General features: G+C 46.7%; 1 protein-coding gene across 3 annotated transcripts in view; it reads right to left on the minus strand.

Moving 5' to 3' along the window:
- LOC144178327 (synaptogenesis protein syg-2-like) overlaps positions 1-20,652 on the minus strand; it is a 228,704-nt gene that overhangs the window by 81,958 nt on the left and 126,094 nt on the right. For all 3 annotated transcript variants that reach the window (XM_077706082.1, XM_077706084.1, XM_077706083.1), the window contains exons 2-4: positions 11,969-12,304; positions 11,020-11,136; positions 4,320-4,523 (exon numbers count right to left, since the gene is read on the minus strand). In XM_077706082.1, the coding sequence (XP_077562208.1) occupies positions 4,320-4,523; positions 11,020-11,136; positions 11,969-12,304 (657 nt within the window). The remainder of the gene's footprint in view (positions 1-4,319; positions 4,524-11,019; positions 11,137-11,968; positions 12,305-20,652) is intronic.

Raw genomic sequence — 20,652 nt, forward strand, 5'->3', positions numbered from 1 at the left:
TCAAAAAAAAAAAAAAGTTGAAAAAAAGTTGCAGGGCCCCTTTAAGCACGTTAGCGTGGTTGCCGCGGGTGGAAAGAAGATCGGCACTCTTCGCCTCGTTTTCCACTCTCCTCTTGGGGCATCGCTTTAGATACATAATCTTTTCAACGACGGACATCAGCTATACCCCAGATTGTAGAAATACCGTCTCTAATTCACAGCTGACACGCATCAGAGACGATTTGAGGAAACGCGCCTTCAGGTATCCGCATTACGGTGTTCTCAGTGATGTCGAAAATTTCCACCGAAGGCAGAGAACTTTTTTAACTGACAAGTGATTGAAAAGTGCTGTCTGAACTACTAAATTGCATCCCGTCGCCACTGACACTCGGGGCTAAACCGTGACCGTTCTCTTTTAAATTAAACCTCTAAGGCTCTGTGGACAGGAAGAAACGCCGAAGATGGACGCCTTAAGCCTCACGAGTGTTACAAAGCGTCTGGAGCCGGCTAACCTTTACATGGTACTTTTTTTGATAAGATTTTTAGTTTTAGGACCCTGCTTTTGTCTGAAGCTAAAATCTGAAAATGGCGGTGGCCTGCAAGATAAAAAAAAGCGTGAAGTTACTGGTTAGCGATAGCTACTTTTCACGTGACGTATCTTTTTGTACATTGTTTAATAGCAACGGCGAAGACTGCATATGCTAAAACACGCTTCATTTCTTTCTTCACAAATGAGGTTTCGACCAAGCAGGCTTAGACCAAATGAGGTTTGAAAGAACTTCGCAAGTTCGCAAATCAGGTTTAGACCAAGCAGCCAGAATTTAAAAAAAGGCACTTGCAAAGCATAGGTTTCTAAGCACTTACGCGCGCCGCCAAGAGATTCGTATTTTCAAACGAGTGAAACACGGAGGCCGCATTGTTTCGAAGTTTCGGGGCTCTTCAAAGGACCGCAGGCGGTTTTTAATTACTTCCCCAGTCCTCAGCAGCAGACTCAGCTTGTCGTGACGCGTTTGTTGTTTTCGTCTAAAAGAAATGGTGCGCACTCAATGCTCCCCGGTGTCGCCAGTATTGTGAGCCAGCGCAAATAACAATAATAACAACAGGTTCTCGCTTTGGAAGGCTACGCTAATTAGCTCTGAAGTTCAGAACTGTCGAAAAATGTGCGTTGGAGTATGCCTCGCTGAAAAAAGAAAAGTACACGCATGCGAAAAAGCTTTGAGTTGATGCCTGCGAGTTTTCAAAGCCTGCGTCCAACTTAATTGCATGGTTGAAATGAGAACTCGAATTTAGAGACAATTTTTTGTCTACACCGAGGGCGGTGGTTAAATTCCGAATGTCATAAAGTTACGAGCGCACATCACTCGACTGATTCCGACCTTTTTTGGGGCCCTGTCGGCAAGAGGAATGCCAGTACGAAAGTTTTCAGTTCTAGAAAGTGATGATGTGTAGGATCTGCTGGGGGAAAGATGCCTGAAATTTGCATTTCTTTTTCGATGTGCATGTTTATCGACACCCCGAAACAGTGGCTAAGTGGCTTAGGCGTTGAGCGGCCGACCCCAAGGAGGCGTGTTTGATCCGTGCCACATTGGCTGCTCGACCCACGAGGGACAAGCGAAAATCCTTGTAGGTCGAGATTTCGGCGCACGTAAAGATCCCCAGGTGGTCAAGATTAATCCGGAGCCCTTCATTAGTGTGCGGATTTAAGGCCCAGATGAAGCTTCGGCGCGTTAAACCCCCAAATTATATTTCTTAGACAATTTTACTAATTTTTTTCCGTGAAAGCGATCGAGTGAGTAAACATGCGCAAAGAACCGTCACCGAACCGGTTTATTTGTATGAAAAAGTATAAGCGATGTTACCACATAAAATTATACTCACGTGCTGTTTTATCAAACATACCCCTGTATTACGTCCGCTCCGGCTTGATTAAAAGAACTTCTATACAAAAAAAACATCAAAAACGAATCTCGCGACAATTGGAGCAGACCGGACGAGCAAACAAGGAAGCAAAAAAGAATTTAGAGCAAGCAAGCGAAAATTCCCCCGCATTTCCCCGAGGGGGAGAATGTGAAAGTGCGAATGCACGGTTGTCGGCCCGCTTGCGGCGCTTGCGCTCGGCCCCCGCAGCCCACCGCCTCGCCGCCTTCTCTTCCATCTCTTCCATCGGGTTTGTAGTATCACGTGTACACCACGCAGTTATCAAGCCGCTATAACGCCGCTGAGTCGCCAACGCACGCCGCTGACGACGTAGTTTGAATGCGTTAAAGATATAAGGCGCGTTACTAACACTAATATCAGCGTCGCGTCCGTGGCTTAGTCGGTAGAGCGTCGCGCTGCGGCCGCGAAGTCCTCGGATCGAAACCTGGCGCCGGATGCTGTTTTTTTTTATATAGAGAGGAGGACTGCGGACGCCGCCGCCGCCGCCGGCGGTGGAAGGTTTGGGGTCGCTTATAAGGTGCATTCGCACTTAAAAAGAAAAATGTTAAGCCAAAGGGCGGATTAACTGCAGGCCGCTGCATACCCAACTCCGCTACTGTAGTGCGGGCATTGGTGCACTTAGGTGAGGTAAGAAGTGAGGATGGGTTCGCTTAAAGAAAGGTGGCTTGGGTAACCATTTTTATGTTGAAGACTACTTGATGTTTTCCCTTGACGTTGTTGCGTTTTGACAAGCGTTCAACCTGGGATGTTTTAAAGCGAAGTTTTATAGTCCTCACTGATGCTGTTGTACGTCAATACGCCCTGCAGGAAAGGCAACTTTCTCTGACGGTGATGATGATGATAAATGACGTTGGGTGATTGATTGATTGATTGATTGATTGATTGATTGATTGATTGATTGATTGATTGATTTATTGATTGATTGATTGATTGATTGATTGATTGATTGATTAAAACGTTTATTGAAATACAGGGGATGGGGAGGGAGGGAGAAAAGAGAATGAGAAAGTTGTCGACAATTCACCTCCCGTAATGTTGACACTCAAACGGACAGAAATCAGTGTTAACATCTTTGGGGCCCACGTAGTTCTTCCTCGGTTTACCCTTTTGACTGCCGGCCCCGGAAGGCTTCGTTTTCTCGTCGCACCTGCTGCACAGTTTCAAATGTATTTTACGGTGGCCAAAAAAATTTCCATTGTTTTCTCGCTAGTTATTTCTAAGGATGTCGTCTATGCAAGGCGAAGCTTTCCATGCGTCACTAATGGCGACGTTGCCCCATAACACACTGCAGAAAAGCCAACTTTCTCTGACGAAGATGATGATCGTGGGGGAAGTGGAAAGGGGTAGACGTGCGAAGGTTTCTCTAATCGAAAGCCAATATCTTCGAAGTCCTAAGACACAGTCCAAAAACCTAATTGTTACGCCGAAAACGCACTGCAGGAAAACCAACTTACGCAATACATTTCAAGCACCTCAAAAAAAAAAAAAAAAAAAGAACGCTTTCGGTGGTCAGAACCGACCCTTGACCCCTCGCGTTATGAAGCCGACGTCTATCCGATTGCGCCACGTCGAAACGGTCGAAGCAGTTTGGATGTTGGACTTTGCCTTAGACTCAACCTGCATTAGGGTCATCTCCGTGTTTTAACCATCATTGTCTTACGAAAGAGGTCTTGCTATTTTTCTACTTTTAAACAAGCTTGGTCGCCTTCTTGAGGAGTCGAGATGGACCACAATGTAGGCACAAAATTGTAAAAACACCTCAGCTCTCTGTATAGTGTAGTGAGAATTGGACATACTACTGTTCGACTCTCGAACCGATTCTCTCATTATTTTTATCATCATCATTTTTTTTAATTTGCGTCCTTCTTTACTTTCCGTTACCATGGTCGTCTACTGAAAGCCTTGAACAATCGTTCCTGTTAGGCCTATCTAGGTTCAACGTTACGTAGCCGTAGAGGTGAGCCCTATGACATGCCAATCAGCGTCAAACTCACTCTCAATCATTCTGCAGGTGCCGGCAAATGAAGCTGCGTTAAATGTCCTTTTCAATTTCGTTGATCACTCTAGCCAGCAGGAAAATCGTAGCTATTCATTGTTCTTGGCCCCGACTCCCGCGAAGCTTTAACCTTGTCCGCATTGAGCGTGAGACACCGTGATCAGCCAAGCTGCCTCACCTCTCTTTTAATGTCTTGTTTTTCGTCTTCAAACAAGACACAAAAAGTCCGGAAATGGGACGAACTAAACATAACATAACTGCAAAAACATATCATTGGCGTTTCCAGCTTTATCGTATACCGTTTTCCGAGACCATAAGGCGCCAAGCTTCCTCAGACTTTGTGGCTGAGCGGTATGCCACTCCGCAATGCTACGGGGGAAAAATGGGGAATCGATGCGTGACTCACGGTTAAGGTCCAGCGACACCGACGTGGTGACGGGCACCGTGTGGTTGTTGTTGGAGGCCTGGCACCGGTACGTGGCCATAAGGTCAGAGCGCTGCAGCTTCCCGATGACCAAGTCGTTGCGCACCACGCCTTCTCCAGCCGGTGAGTACGAGTCGTCCACCAGCTCGCCACCCAGCCACCACGTTACCTGCGGTGGGGGCCTCCCTGCCAACGACAAGAACAACCATGCCACAGTTAGGAGGAGTGGCTGCCAAGAGGACTGTAGCACTGGCTGGTGTATGGGATCCAGATGGAGCAGTTGAGCCCGTCAGAGATTTGATTTTGTCTACATATTTAGGTTGTTTATTAAATGTAATAAATAATAGAATTGATGACTGAAACCATTTCAGAATTTATTTCTTTGCAAGACGCGGAGAGCACGTCTTGAAAACACAGCAGCGTTACGTGTTTGACGGACTGGCTCTACCCACCCGCAGCCACAGCCACGCAGGTGTTTGCCTCCTTGTGGGACTTCGCTCTCGCTACTGGCGTTCATCTGAGGATGTAAAGTTTTCCCGAATTGACACCCCCCTCCCCACCCGCCCCCACATAGGCCGAGTCGTCATCCTTGTGTCAATAAAGTTTCATTCATTCATTCATTTCTTTGCTTCAACTCCTCCTCAATACCGTTACCACGGCCCTCATTTTATCTGATATGTCATCGTATTTATTTATTTATTTATTTATTTATTTATTTATTTATTTATTTATTTATTTATTTATTTATTTATTTATTTATTTTATTATTGCATTATACACACAAACACCTCTGACTGCCCTCAAATATTTGACTAGTGGCGCAGCGGCTGCCGTGAATTTGAATAATAAAGCTGTATTTTACGCTCAATGGTTCTCTTTTAATTATTGTTTTCCGTTTATTAACCAGCTAAAATGCAGTAACGTGACGCCTGCATTAACTCAGACGCCTCCCTAGAGAGAACACTGCAGAGGGAACCACTCGCTACTTACGATAACAAAGGGTAATTAGATGCTGCTCGAAGCAAAGACAAGGGAAGTATGGCACTAAACCCAAAATCAGGGAGTAGCCACGTTTGCTTCCTCAATGCACTTAACGCAAGGACGGGGAAACGAGAAGAAGGAAGCCTAGCAAACATGATTACTGAGGCAATAAATCAACGTCGTCGCCGAGCTATTTATGCAAGCCCTGCTGTTCTGCATCGTCACGTCCTTGAAGCGCTTTGCAATTGTTCGGGAACACATCCCGCGGCACGAGATGAATTGGCGGAGAAGCGATAGCAGACGATGCACCAGTTACGAGCCGATCCGCTGGCAACAGCAGCGCAGATCTCCCAGGCACGCGACGTCAACATCACAGCAAACACCGATTCTCGCGCATGCGCGTCCCCTTTTTCAGTAACATAACGCTTCCGGGGATGCTACATAATAGAGTAGCTTCATTAAACATTATTCATTATGGCTGCAAAAAAAAAAATACAGGGCAAGAATTTACTAGCACCTGTCCGTTCACAAAGCCACGCATCAAAGCGATCTGACGGGCTAGTTGGTCTGGCATGTTGGTTAGTCTGTTGGTTAATCTATCAGGCTATTTGGTTAGTCTGCGCTGTGTGGTGTGCCTTCTTTCTGTTCATCCTGCCCTTTTTAGCGAAATTTCATTTCAATCCTGCTAAACACTTCACGAAGAAAAAAAAAACTTCAATCTGCTTTATTAAAACGCGTCCGCCGCTAGCGTACGCACCATAAAAAAGCTGTCCCCTGAGTGCATCAAAAGATTACAGTATTTTTGTTGTTGCGATTTATGATTTATTCAAAGGCGCACAGGACACCCGCCGTGGCTAAGGCGTTGTGCTGCTGAGCCCAAGGACGCGGCTTCGATTCCCGCCCGCTGCGGCCGCTTTCTCATCGAGGCGAAAAGCGAAAACGCTCGTGCGTTGGAGGTTTCGGCGCACTTTAAAAATCCCCTGGTTGTCAAATTTAATTCGGAGCCATCCGCTACGGCGCGCCTGATCGCCTGTGTAGCGCCGCCAAGTCGAACCTCGGGATAAAAAAAATCAAGGTGTAAATGCCCTAAAGCCGTTTACGAGACCACGTTCACATGTACGTCATTTAATTACATGCACACAACAGTCGTACAAACATTTCTTTATTTTTTTTTTGGTTCGCAAGTACTTAATTGCAATACACTTACCATGCCTTAACTAATCTTTACTCGATGTGACACTGAAGTCTCAAGTTCCCTTAAACTCACGGTAAATCGACTTTAACATGGGGACTAAGTGCAGGCTGGAGGGGCCGTACACCACGAACCAAACAAGCTGAATGAAATTTAATAAAACGGGGCACGTGGGGACGCGGGCAGTCACTTTATTTCACCGTCTGACAAACTACACGTGGGCAACAATTGCTAAAGCGCCAAACTTCGTGCTTTAAAATCCCAAGGTCTGTATTGATTTTATGCCGTTGCCAATGAATTTACCCCTGACACCGGTGCGCATAAATGGGCCAAAATACCTCTGTTCTTGTTCTTATATTTCATTATTTTTTTTAACGTTTGCAGTTTCGTAATTGCAGCCTGAGTTTACGAAAACGAATTAAAATATGCAGGACCTAATTAGATTCGACAACGTTTTGCGAGAAACAATAAAAGCTGGCGGCACTTAATCACATATGACAACGTTCTGGGATTCAAATATGCATGACTTACGTAATAAATTTCCCCCGTAAGGATTATGCCCAACTACGGGCAGCTGCACGCTACAATTTGATAAAGAGCGTTCATTAAACAACACACATTGCATAAAAACCTGTGTCGGTACCTCGAGTTTTTCGCCGTGAAACGTGTTATAATAAAGCCGCACTTTGACGTCGCAGAAAGACGTCATTGAGGCCCCATGTGGCGGAATGACGCCCCTGACCACCCAATTTCACGCGATTTACGCGTGAAACTGCGCTATGCATCTTTAAATTAGAGATCAGTGTAAACTGGTAAACATCGCAGTAGCGTCAATATAGCTTTGTCGTTTTTAATTTCGGAAATGGTTGCTCGAGGGAGTCGAAACAGCATCTCGTCGTTATCTTCTTAGTTAAACTTCGCAACACGAGAATGCAAGCTAACCAAAGCACGTCATGTTCAGCCGCCTGCATGAAAGAATTACTTGTCGCCTATCTTCCGGAGATCCTTAAAGCGATGAATCCTTAAAGCGAGTTTTTATCGCTAGCTTACGAATGTAACCAAATCTCACCACCCCTATAATTTGTATTAATATCCAAGAGAAGGTAATCGTTTCGCGGTGGATTCTATAAGTGTAGGGGCTCCAGTAATGCGCAAGCGCTCTATTTGTCTGTCTTCTTCGGCCCACTGCCTCCATACAACATAAAATATTCTCTGTGATAGATAACTCACGATAATTTCCAGGAGGGCATGAACCGCCATTGCGGCGTGCCCGAACTCGTATAAACTTTTGCGTTCACAGGTAACAGAAAACCAGAATTTCGTGCTTAATCTGTAGTTGCTGCTAGGTTTTATTTATATGAGAAAGCTTAAACCTGAGCTCATGTGAACGTATACTGCGGGAGCCTGTGAGTTGACATTAGCCTTAGGGTAGCCGTTTCTACCCAGGTTTTAGGCGGCAAAATTAGAAATTATTCCTCAAAAGTACCAAATCTTGATGGCTTGTACGATTTTTCTAATCGCTTATGTCCGGCTTAAAATGACTGTAGCACTCAGGTACAGCCTCCCAAATTTTTAATAATATCACGGGAGCGACGACCGATCGGCAGGGCTGCACCTTATCACGGTACCCACCTAGGAAATATGTGAGAGTACGCGAACATGCAAAAAAAAAAAAAAAACCTATCCTGTGTGATCATCGTCTGGTATATGCTCTTTCCCTGAGGGCAATACACTCCTTGCAACTGTACCGGCATGACTTTGTTCACGAGAAACGAGGGTTATTTGAAGCACAAGCGCAGCTGCAAGGAGTGTTCGATTTTTGTTTTTTGCATCCCTTGCGCGGAACATGCATCAGGAATGTGTACGCTGCTTTGTTATGTTTGTCGGCTAGCGAAATGGCCTTCGCAAAGAACAGCAGGAGGTGTGTTGCTCTAAAGGGAACAGCGTAGCATACGACACTTCTACAGCAGATAATTCTATGCACGTGCGCGTATACTCTCGCCTGTTTCGCCGCTAGACACCGTGATTAGGCGCTGACATGACGATCGGTCGTCGCTCCCGTGATATTATTAAAAGTTTGGAAGGCTGTACATGCAGCAGCACCCCTTTTCTCTAACCCCTCTCGGTTTCGCTCTCTCGCTCTTTTTTCCCTCATACATACAGATGCACGCACTCATTCACTTATGCACGTACGCCCAACACATTTCTCCACAAAGACTGACTTCCAAATCTCCTCACCTGGCTCAGTTAAGGGTTAGATAATTTGCGAAATGAAAACACATACAATAATAGGTTTAGTACATTACTTGCGAGTACTTGAGAAAAAAATTAAATATTTTCCTATCGAAGTACCCACCCCTTCGTCTTTTCCAGAATACGACGCCCCGGAAACCTTCCTCGGTGTGCGCGTGCACATGCGTGCGTGCGTGCGTGCGTACATGTGTTTGATATCCTTTACTAAACATCGCATTTGCTTGACTGTACTCACTCTCGCTAGAAATATGCATTTATCCGACAATATACACCATGCCCCTGAATCACAGGTAACTATATACTCGAACATCTGGGTATTTAATTGTATTCGGACATCCTTAGACATGCACAATCCTACCATTACATTTACTGATATTCGTGGTTGTCGATAAATGTTCTGGCGCTGTGCAGTGCAGCCAATTTCGTCTCGCCATAAGTGCAGCATGAAAATTATGACGAGGTTTCCTGTCATTACATATTATGTGCGGCCCCCTTCACCACGGAGCGTCAGCACAAGAGCTGCGACTAAAATTACGTTTCGAAACAGAATCTGCGACAGAGCGTCTTTTCCAGATGAGAAAGAACAGATGAGAACGACCGCTGGACCTTGAACGCAAGCAAGAACGGCTCAAGCTGACTTCGCCAAAACTTTTAATTAACACCCTTGCTTCAAAATACAGAAATAGAGGCTGAAATTGCCCTTTCGCGCACTCAAAAGTTTCACGAGTCTTACGAAAATGTTAATACAGAAAACGCTAGAAGTTCCGTCACAAACATTTCAAAATCGAAGTCGAGGTGCAGCATGCTGGTAGTTATCTTTATAAATCTGAGCCTAATTTAAATTCTACGAGCGAGCAGTGTAGGTGCCACGTCAGTGAGTTAAGTGGACTTAGTTTTCCTTATAGGTTTTGCTGCCATCCTGAAAGGATTCGGCTCTAAATTAACAAGAATCCCTCGCCCCCCTCCCCCACCCCCTGCAAGGCGGCGCGCCTCTTGCCTCGGTAGCTTTGCCACGTAAAGCCTCAATTATATTAGTTTTGTTAATCAAAATCTTATTGTTTTGTGGCGAATACGCAGTTAAAGTGCTTACTTCTCTACTAGGTATTCTTAATTTCATTTAGCGTCATGACGTTGTACTATTCGCGTCCCAAATTTGAATTCCACTGGATTTGCTGCCGAAAATAGTTCCGCACAATCAGACAGCCAGAAATCAGTAACGTGTTTTTAGGCAACTGTTTGAACATTGTACTTTGCAAATATTTTACTAAAACACACTAGATTATGAATGGCGCCACCACTAATTTTGATCCCAATAATCGTGGAATGCATACTTTTACGACGCGATTACCCCTGTGCGTAGCTTCAGTGGAGCCCTCTTTCAGTGCAGTTTTGCGAATTCTCAATCTCGCGATTGACTATTTTGTGAGCGATATGAGGTGACTATTGCGAAGACTGCTGGCATGTCAGTGTCCCTTGATCCGTGATACCATGTTTGCGCATTCCTCTTGCGGATAACGTAATCGAGGAATTAAAAGGAATGCCAAATTGGGGCCAGTGCCGCCCACAGGCATTCTCAGCATTACTTGGCAAAAACAAAAAATTACGCCCATCTTCCCGCGAGGGAACCCTGGTGTGATGCGACGCATCGGGGGGTTCAATTGGTGTTTCCGTTGGGTTGATTCTCTAAATCGAGTGAAACGTGTTGTGAACGCGTATGATGCATTTCCATCACATGCGGGTGTTCCTATACGCGGGACGATGGGCGTAATTGTTGTGTCATACCACTCACTGAAGGGACCGTCGCTTCCATCACGTCTTCATCGGAAGAATCAAGTCAAGCACGAAGTAGTCAAGCAAGGTCACGTCAAGTGCGAGAGCGAGCGCTTGACGGAAGCGCCGCAGCGCGATACCCGCTTTATATTCACAGCGCTTGAAGGAGAGGAGACAATGGAGGAGAGTCGCGCGTGCGCGCACTTGCGCGCGCCGGAGCAGTTGTTAATGCAGCGTTACGCAGCGAAGCGTGCCCAAACAAGCGCGCCAGCTGTGGTATGCTAATGAGCCGGAGTGAGAGTGTTGCACACAGCTGTGGGAGAGAAAAATGGAGGAGGGATGCGGACGGACGGCGCGACGACGATGCCGCAGGAGGGACATCCCTCAGATCAAGAGATGCGTCGCATCTAAAAACAATTGTCAGCGCCTGCTCGACTATCCCCCTTCATTGCTTAAACAAGAGGCGAACCAAACGGCTTCACTCACCTCCAATTGCTTTGCAGACGAGCGTCAGCGATGAACCCTCGTTGAAAGGTCCGATGATTGGTCGGTTCCGTAAGGGTTCGCCCGTCCGGTTCGTAATCAAAACTTCCGTCGGTGGCACTGCAATAAAAGCAGAAAGGGCGAAGTCAAGCCAGCCGTCGTTCAAATGAAAGAAAAAATGTCCTGAATGCTTAGTTTAGGCCTCGCAAGGTGTTCGTGTCTGGTGAAGTCAAGTGGAAAATGAAAAATTGCCATTTTTGTGCGTTTCAAGAATCTTAGTTCATTTTGTAAATCTTCAGACTGCACATTAGTGAGACCATTGCACTTGCATAAAGGAGCATCTGCAGCCTTAAACTAGCCTTCATTTATGCCGTAGGGTTGCCTTTCGCAATAAACAGAGAAAAGCAGAATCATACACATACTAGCGTTACTTCGCCCCATGGAGTGCAACCATCGTGAAGTAGTTGCCCGATCAAGAAATGAAAAACGCAGCAAGCATCGGCCCCGGTGCAAGGGAGCCCAGTATTGATCCTGCCCCACTTTTGGAATCCGGTCACCCAAATACATTAATTCATCGTAAAACAAAAAGGGAACCTAGAACGCAATCAAAAGGTTACGTAAAAGTCTTCCTGTTGGGCTCCGGAGTTCTGCTTTTCTTCAGCAGATGCTGTTTCTCTAATAATTCATAAAAAAGAAGAACCTAGTACGCAATTAAAACATTAAGTTAAGGTCGTTATGTGGGGCTCCTGCGATTCTCTTTAGCAGTGGTTGTTTCTATAAGCCTTACCACAGTGAGGTGATGTAGTTTCTTTTTCTTTTTTTTTGCTCGTGTGCGCTCACTAGAAAGTCCAATCTCTACGGTATACGTTCTCAGGATTCACTGACCAAGAAGCCGTGCTCCAGTAACGTACTCTGCTAGCGCGGTATACCGCCAAGACCTGCATCCACTCACCGATGACGTTGAGGCGCACGATCCTGTTCTGTGTACGCGAGCGCTTGTAGTCGACCCTGCAGCGGTACTCGCCGTCGTCCACGTCCCTCACGGGCTGCAGCTGGAGCGTGGCCATGGCCCCCGAACGGTTGAAGTAGGCGCGAGAGCCGAGCGAGTCGTCCACGAAGGTGCGCTCGGAGTCCGGCGGCGAGTTCCGGGCGTCCAGGCTGAAGATGGGCGTGCCCGAGTCGCCCCGGTACCACAGCACCAGTGCCACGGCGTCGTCCAGCGTGGGCGGCGTGATGTTGCACGGCAGGGACGCCGAACCACCCACCAGGGCGCTCCGCTCGGGGTACTCTGCGAGATGCAAGACGTCGACGAAGCACACAGTGGCGTTTAAGAGGCGGCAACACACACCTTCTCTTGGTTACATGCCTGTTCGTGCAACAACAAGCTAACGTGAGTCGCCAACCATAACTTCCACCCTCGCTCAGCCTCAGATTTCTTCTGCCGTCTCACACGCAACAGCATTCCATCATGTATGCACAGAGGTACTATCACATGAAGTACGATGAGACTTCCAAACAAAGCACTGAATTTGAACATTACGAAAAGGAGTTCTTGTTGCTGTTTTTTGGTGAGGTTTTAATTTAACAGGCAACTATGCGTGGCTACCTCTATGAATACAAAATGCGCGCGAATTTCTCACTCAGGATGTTACTAGGACTGCTGGACTCGTGTCCTGTATTGACCTGCGGGCTTAGAAGTCTAAGTTGTCAAAAAATTCAACCATCCTCCCCTATTGCCACATTCCACCTTTCAGCTCTTTCCGATCAGCCCCCGTTTCGACACAGTTGTTTACGTCCATGTTTGCATATATTAGTGCAAGCACCCAGTGCAAAAAGAACTCAAACTCGGAGGAAATCTAGGCCTTATTTGAGGCAAAAAAAGGGCACAACCGAGAATACCGTTCTATTCTCGAGAATAAGAGTACCGCGAACAAGAGTACGCGTTGAATTGGTTTCTCGCGAAAGCAATTGAAAAAATACTCGGAAAAACGGTGTCGAAAGGGGTGAGGCTAAGACGAAGATTGAATTAGAGTAATTCAACTCGTGCTGTGTTAAAAAGAAATCAATTCTGGGAAGCTTGCACCCACGCGCAAGACTTGAATGGCGAAGCTGTTCTAATTGAGCATTGCCGGACACGTTCAGTTTCAGCGTAATTGTTTATTTGCATAGTTGCGGTGCTAGTAATCGTTGTCATATGCATCGAAGACGTCGTCATCTTCTTCGCAGTGATTGGTGGATGCAAAGTCATCCTCAGCATTGTACACTTCCACCAGCTCAACTAGCGATGCTTGCCCTAAGTCGCGCAAGGTTGGAACCATAGCGAAGCTGCAGAGTGCACATCACCATGCATTTTTACAAGTTTGAAATCGTTTATTTACGTGTTCTGCCGTTGCTTTACACTGTGCTAGTAGTAGTCATCGTCATATGCATCGATATCATTACGTTCCTCATTCCAAGCGTTACATGTGGGGTAGCACTTGACGACAGCCCTGAGAATTTTTTTGAGGCCACTGCGCGAGCCGAGGTCTCGGCGGTCGCCGCGAGGTGCGCGCTTAGCATTTTCTCGCTCCTAGGGGTTTTTCCTGGATTTTTGTTTTTGCTAAAGCCACTGCGGGTGCCGGGAACACTCGGCGGTCGCCGCGAAGCTCGCGCTCACGAGTGCTCCGCAATTACTTGGTATTTTTTCCTGCAACACCAAACTTACTGCTTGTGCAACAGCTGCGTTGGTGAAAGAAAACAGTAACGGAAAAATAAGAAGCGAGCTGTCCCAACAGATGCCGTGCGAGCAGTGCTAATGCAAGAAAACTGAATTTAATTTAACAAAACTTTATTAAAGTCATCATATAAGAAATTAGAGTGGAGGGGAAGAGAATTACTGGTGGAAAGGCTGGAAAGCGGAGTGGGAAATACCCTGCAGGGGCAGCAGGAGACTATCACCTCTTTACGACTTCTGGAATGAAGCCAGTGAAGACGCGTCCTTTAACAGCGGAGCCGTTCAACCCGGCCGTAAGTGGTCCAACGCTAACAGAAAACCTCCAATTAGAACAAATAAAAGGTTGCCCACCTGAAATCGAACCTGGCGGGAATCGAACCTGCGTCCCTCGCATTCTGAAACCGGCGTCTATCTGGTTGAGGTATCATCGCATTCCGGGTATATGGAATTATTTCCTTGCATTATTCCTAGCGTTGGCTTGCAACAGCCGGGTCTACGACGAAGGGAGAGGGGCCGCCAGCTCTACTGCTTTTCCAGCCTTTTTTTTAACGCCGGTTTTTTTTTTTACGTTCTACTTGGCACCTTTTCGCTCAGAACCGTGTTCCGGCGCACGCGTAGCATTTTAGGGCCGTCCGCTACTGATAACACCGAAATATTTTTCTCGTGAGGCGCATGACACATTGAAATGAAGAAAGTCTGCGTCTGAGCAGTAAGTATCCTCACCATTTCTGGTAGAAAACTCTGAAGTTGAGTGGCGATGACCTCCTGATTAGAAACAACTGTGTCGTGAATTTAAGTTTGATAGTTTCTTTTTAGCGGCATTATATATCATTCCTAGATTTCCCTGACTCGCTTGGCAAATAAATATTATAAAGTTTTAATATTTAGAGAGTAACGTTACTGCTCTTGCTAGGTCGTTTTGCAAATTCTTTGTAGTGTAAAATACGGCACACGCATTTTTTATATTTTTAATTTTACATTTCAGTTCTCTGGCCTACCGCGTCGTTCAATACGTGTGCCTAGGCAGTTGTTTTTAAGAGCGAAGCTGTTTAGAAAATCGTAATTTTTCCTGGCCGCAGTTAAAAATACCAAGAAATTGACGAGCACGCGCACCTGAGCGCGAGCCTTTCGGAGGCATACCGGCAGCTAAAAAAAGCAAGATTGGACATGATTCGCCGTAAAAAAACTCCAGCGTTCGCCTGTATCGTGGCAACACTTGCTCGAAACGATAAAGACAGGTCATAGCGTACGGTCGCCCTCCAAGGTGATGTCTAATGATTATCGCATCCAAAAAATGAAGAGCGTTCTCACTTATAGCAACAGTGATGGAGCGAAGGTCGTTGCAGCAGCAGCGTAAAAGAAAATCGGCTACAATCATGGACTTAAACTGTCGTGATGGTCGTTACGGTTGCGTACAGCTTCGCCACCTTCAAGTCTTTGGCGGTAGTGTGAGCTCCTTCATTTTTTTCTATTAGTAAGTACGAGGGTATCGAAATAAAAGCGGCAAACGGTCCCAAATTGAGTAGAGAGGGCGCATGCTTCAGGGCTATCGAAGGATGTTTCCAAATATTCCCTCAAGGAGAGATAATCAGTGCAAGTAAAGTCGCTGCCACAGCGCATGCTTTGCTGTAAACGATTGTTGAATGACTCAGTACTTTAAAAATTTTCCCAAAGTATTGACGGAGAAGACCTTGGCTAGACTGCTGCTTTGAAAAGACCGAAGAGGAAACACGACACCTCTCACCGAGCCACTGTTGACCCCTCGCTATATTTTGTATTTTAACCAACTAGACCAGGTTGTGTAACAGCACGGTGTCACATCAGTGATTGACACTCTTATTGCCTGCAGCGTTGGGACGCAGATGGACCAAATTAACGTCAGGTAAATAGAAATCCCCGGTTAGGAAAACTTTAGTCTTACAGTGTGGCGGCATATAGACTTGTAACATTATTTTTTCAGAGGAATCATTAGGATGCATGGGGAAAGGATAAAAAATAAGGCATTTGCTGTTGTGCCCTCGTGCCAGCAAGATACATATATTTATTAAAGCGTTGCCCCCAGCAAATTAAGTTCGGACATTTACGTCCCGAATTTACCATGTGTTGTAGTACATAAGCACGGAATAAGTTTCCGAGAAGAATAGAAACTTTATCACACCTACATTGCTGCACTAACTAAAGCCCTTGTGCAAACCCGAAAAATAATGTCGCCAGTAATATACTTCTGCAGGCTGTCACAATATCAAAGGAAAAAGGGAGTGATATGCGAAAGCTGTTGACACGACACCTTCAGGCCAACGCCTGCCGTCGAAACAGCTGAGTGTTTTTTCTACCTTTCGTTTGTAAATGCAAATAAGGTTTCTTGATTTTGTCATCAGTACTTCGCTTTTCGCGTATGCCGTACCCGGCGGCGCCTTGTGCTGCACGCCGAGCGAGCGGCAGGAAGCTTGGTAGCGGCTGGCAGCCCGCGGAACGTGCTCAATGCTAGTTCGATTCGCGTTCAGCTTCGAGTTAATATTTCCGCCAGAAACTCGCTTTTTTGTAATTTCACTGTCGCCATAGCAGATTGGGGTTAGAGCAAGCGGATTATAAAGCTTCGTCCCAAGTTACAGTCACCGGTTTTTATATCAGCTTCCTGTTCGGCACATAAACACTAGGTAGGATTCTGTTATGCACGAATATTTAGCGTTGATTGCTCCAACAATAACAAATTGACTTGAGGAAAATGCTTCCTCTAAGGTTAACAGTGCAGTTATACGGCTTCAGCGCATACCAGACGCTGTCAAGAATCGTGCCTCTTGCTCAGTTCCCGACGCAAGGCACCGCCAGGTGCTTCACTATACAGTAAAACGAAGAGCTGCGGCCGAAATTTAAAAAAAAAAGTCATGCACTGACTGCAGAAGGGAGGTGCATGCGCGTACAGCTGTCTCGACAGCAGACGCTGTGCCAGTAGGTGTCGCGTCAACAGCTTTCGAGCACGGCTAGCTTGGTCCGTTTTATTTTGTGGCGGCCTGTGCATCCTCGTTTCCGTTTGTATTATAATGTGTGGTTTGTACTGCAGTAGGGCAATTTCAAGTTTACAGGTTTCATTTGAAACTTTTAATGCGTTAACACTAATAATTCGTACTCGTTCGGCTTTTTGCGTGTAAAGTGCGTACTAAGAACAGGTTCGCCAGGTCTCTCAGAGTGAACAGTACATGTAATACACTATAATTGTTTTGAGGAACTGTTAAATTGGTGACTTCGCCTGAATCCTCATCTTGGGTAAGCGTGCAGAGACCGATTCTCTCGTAATGTATGTTTTAATCGCTTGGCATGTCTGTTTCCCCGCCCCCAACGTAGGCTTGCAAGTTAAAATACAACGTGGGGAGCGATAATGATACCTTCTTTTGTGTGATTCAGTCTAGCGCTGTCCCAAAGCTTTTTTCTTTCACAAATTTCGACTGTGCAAATGAACATGCGCAAGCGTTGTATCTTTGAAAACATTCAATAAAAAAATGCGGCATCGCAGAAGGCAACTTTCTGCATAAAGCCTAAAATAGTTTATGAAAGGGCAGTGAACTCTAAGCGCAATGTTCGGCTATGTCAAAATCCTAAGGAGCGTCATCAGTAGGAAAACATTACGGTTGGTAACTGCTGTCATAATTTTCAACCGCTGATATTACTCTAATGAAAGGCTTGGATGAACTACATTATTCCTCAAACGTGCATATAAGCTTTTCCTTTTCGAAGCAATCTGCACTAGCAAATCTGTTTTTTGTATGAAGCCATAAAAAACGAGAGAACAGAGAAGAATGCGGTGGAAACTGCTTTGAAAAATTTGCACGTTACATTGCTTGGGTAGTAGGGAGCGCATGCTTCTAATATTGGCACCCAAGGGATCATAATAATAGTTTTTATTAGCTCGCAGTAATTACATTGCAGCTAGCTTGCAGGTCTTCACTGTCGGGGAATCTATGGAGAAATTCTCGAAAAATATAGCCCTGGCGTGTGTGGTATGCGAAACGCTCACTTATCATCCGATATAGAAGATGTTATTTTAAAAAGCTTTGGGAGAAAAGAAGGATAACTAATAACGGCAGTAGCCGTAAATAGTGCTTTATAATGTCCCCGCTAACAACGGTGGTGCCGTCGGATTTTCGCAGTAAACAACTCCCGCCGCGGTGTCTGGTCGTCTAGCTCGAAAATTATTTCCCACAAAGGGCCGTTACGGCTGACAGCTCAAAATTGGCCAGGCTGGAGATAAATCGTGCCTCAGGTAATCTACTATACAAGAGCCCAGCAGGCCAAGTTGCCCACGTTTACAAACGCTCGCCACGGCAAATGGTAACAGAAACCACAGCTATCTTTCTAACTACTCTGAGCAGCTCACTTTCATTAAATATAAACAGTCGGGCTTCTTTTGTTCCCTCTGCTTCTTTTTTTATGACCTTCAGTTCCAGAAAAAGAAAACATTGCAAGCCTGCTGCACCGCCCTCCTCATCCAGATGATCTCCTCCCGTCTTTAGGTGGGTCGCGGAGGATGCTGCGGGGGGAGGGAGAACTTCTCCGCGCGTTTAATTGGCTAGCACGTTCGTTAAAGTGAGCCCCTTAACGAGCCACTTTTGGTAAAGGGCTTCGGGAGGGGGAAGGGAGGGAGGCGGCTCCGCTAGCTCGGAGATGGAGGGAAGAGGGTGAGGGGGAAAAGGGGCGGTCGTCAACCACGAGATGGAGGAGCGGCGGTGACGTTACGAGATGGAGGAAGAAAGATGTCGATTGCAACTGAGGGCAAAGCACGCGAACAAAATGGAGAACGTAGGGAACGGAACGGCTCGTAATCGCGGCGGGGCTCAGCGCTTGAGGGAAGGCCAACAGAGCCGTGCCCCCATCTTCGGAACTGCGCTTCCGTTTCCGTTCCGGCGGAGAAAGATAACAAACGGACCGGGAATCTAGAAGGAAGGGTCCGTTTTACGACAAAACAACGTCTTTACTCGGTCGCCCATTATTCGACCCCCATTTTTCTCCCTCGAGCTGTCGGCCATGCTTCTGCGCACCCCTTTCTCTCCGGGCCCACTCCCATTTTACTGTTTGATGCCCGATCACAAATCTTTTCTTTTAGTAATCGTAAAGTAACGAGCCTGCACGGGGCAACATGAGAAGGGTTTGATTGCCCGCTCTTTATTTTGTATCTCGGCCAGACTGCCAACCCTTCCGTGCCTTCTCTATTAGGTAACCCTGCAGCGGCCGGGGTCCAATCACGACTCCCTGATGCCCTTTCCTTCCCAGCGCCGCCGCCCCTACCGCATCTACCACCGACGCCTACTCTTCATTCGGGCCTTGGCGCCTTCCTTTACACCGGCCTTTCTCTTATTCTTTTTTTTTTTTTTTCCCTGGGCCTCCCAAGTGTCTCTGGCTTCGCGCTCGTCCGTCTCGCGTTTATGGCGCGCCAACCCGGACGTCTTCTCGTCTCCTCTTATCGAGACGGGGCGTCGCCGGCAAAACGAAAAAGGACATCAAAGGGTGCGGAGTAAAGGCGAACGTTGCAGGCATAAAAATGGCAAGAGACGGGATACGAGTATGAGTGCCGGGAAATGGGAGAGTAGTAACACTGGAAAAAGGAGGACGACCCTCACGGGCATTCAAAGTCGGCCCTTCCTCTATTTCCCTACAGCCTCTTTGTTGAACGGCGGGTGAACCGAGATGTTCTTTGATATCCTTTTCATCTTGCGCGCATACAGGCTCAGGGCGTTACATATTTAGACTAAATGTGCCTGAAAAGTGACACTTCGTATCCGATGACGCTATTTGAGGGGGCGACGAGCAATGAGATCTACCCCGCAACAAATGATGCGGTTCGAATTCTTCGTTCGGAACATTAGGTCAGCTTTGTCATGTTGAGAAATACTGGAGGGGGGGGGGGCGCAAAGCCTCTAAAAGCTGGAACCAATATTGGGCAGTGCTCAACCATGACCATCAGTATGGGGGAACTGCCCTGAGCACGCCCAAAAGAAAGCAGCCAGTGCATCTTGCTTGTGTCACAAGACTAGAGGGAGAGCCTCCTCTCCCCTCCCCTTCCCCTTCCCCCCTGTTTTGATTCCCATTGGCGATGTCCACCGTGAATCTCCTACGCTTTGGGCATGATAGCTTTCCTTTTTTTGCGCAGTTGACTTGTCGCCAGCGGAATAGCACTTGGTTTTTTTAAGTTATCTCACCACCTTCTGACAGAGTGTTTTTGAAACTGAGATGGACAGGTTTTGTTGTGTTTTGTTTTCATAACAGCTAACCCCCACCCCTTTTTTTTGCAGGAGGGGGGGGGGCACACTTACGCGAAGAGCTGCAATTGGGGTATGAGACCCGCCGTGGTGGTGGTAGAAATGTGAATTAATTCTAACTGAGACAATCCAGGGATCTTCAGAGTACGTAGAAATCTTGACATATCTCATTTTATTTCCCAACAAGCCTGCCGCCTATACCAAGCCGGCCTCGCACCCCCTCAAGCCATCCAGATCCTACTACACCTCCCCGAAGACATCGACATCTATATATCATCTGGACACCAGGCCACACCGGCCTTGCAGGGAATGAGGCGGCCCACGCCGTAGCCCGCGACCTCCTCAACCGGACACTCCCAACAGCAAGGCCAGGAAGAACCGGACAAGCCCCACCTGTCCCACAGGCACTGACCCCACTCGACCTCACATACAGCTCCATTCTCTCTCATTACACAAACACAAGAAGGATATACCCACCTCCTCATCACACTCTTTCCAACCATCAAGCGTATATCTACCGGCGACTGCAAACCGAGACATACTACAACCACACCATCCTGTCCCACATCTCCCCATCTCTGTTCCCCTACAATTGCCCACAGTGTGACATCCCACTCTCAACTTACCACCTAGTATACTGCTGTCCCCACCACCCTCACCCCATCCCATCCC

Source organism: Haemaphysalis longicornis, unplaced genomic scaffold (assembly GCF_048455015.1).
Source record: "Haemaphysalis longicornis isolate Haplotype H1 unplaced genomic scaffold, Haemaphysalis longicornis Haplotype H1 scaffold_4, whole genome shotgun sequence".
NCBI classification, from domain to species: Eukaryota; Metazoa; Arthropoda; class Arachnida; order Ixodida; family Ixodidae; genus Haemaphysalis; species Haemaphysalis longicornis.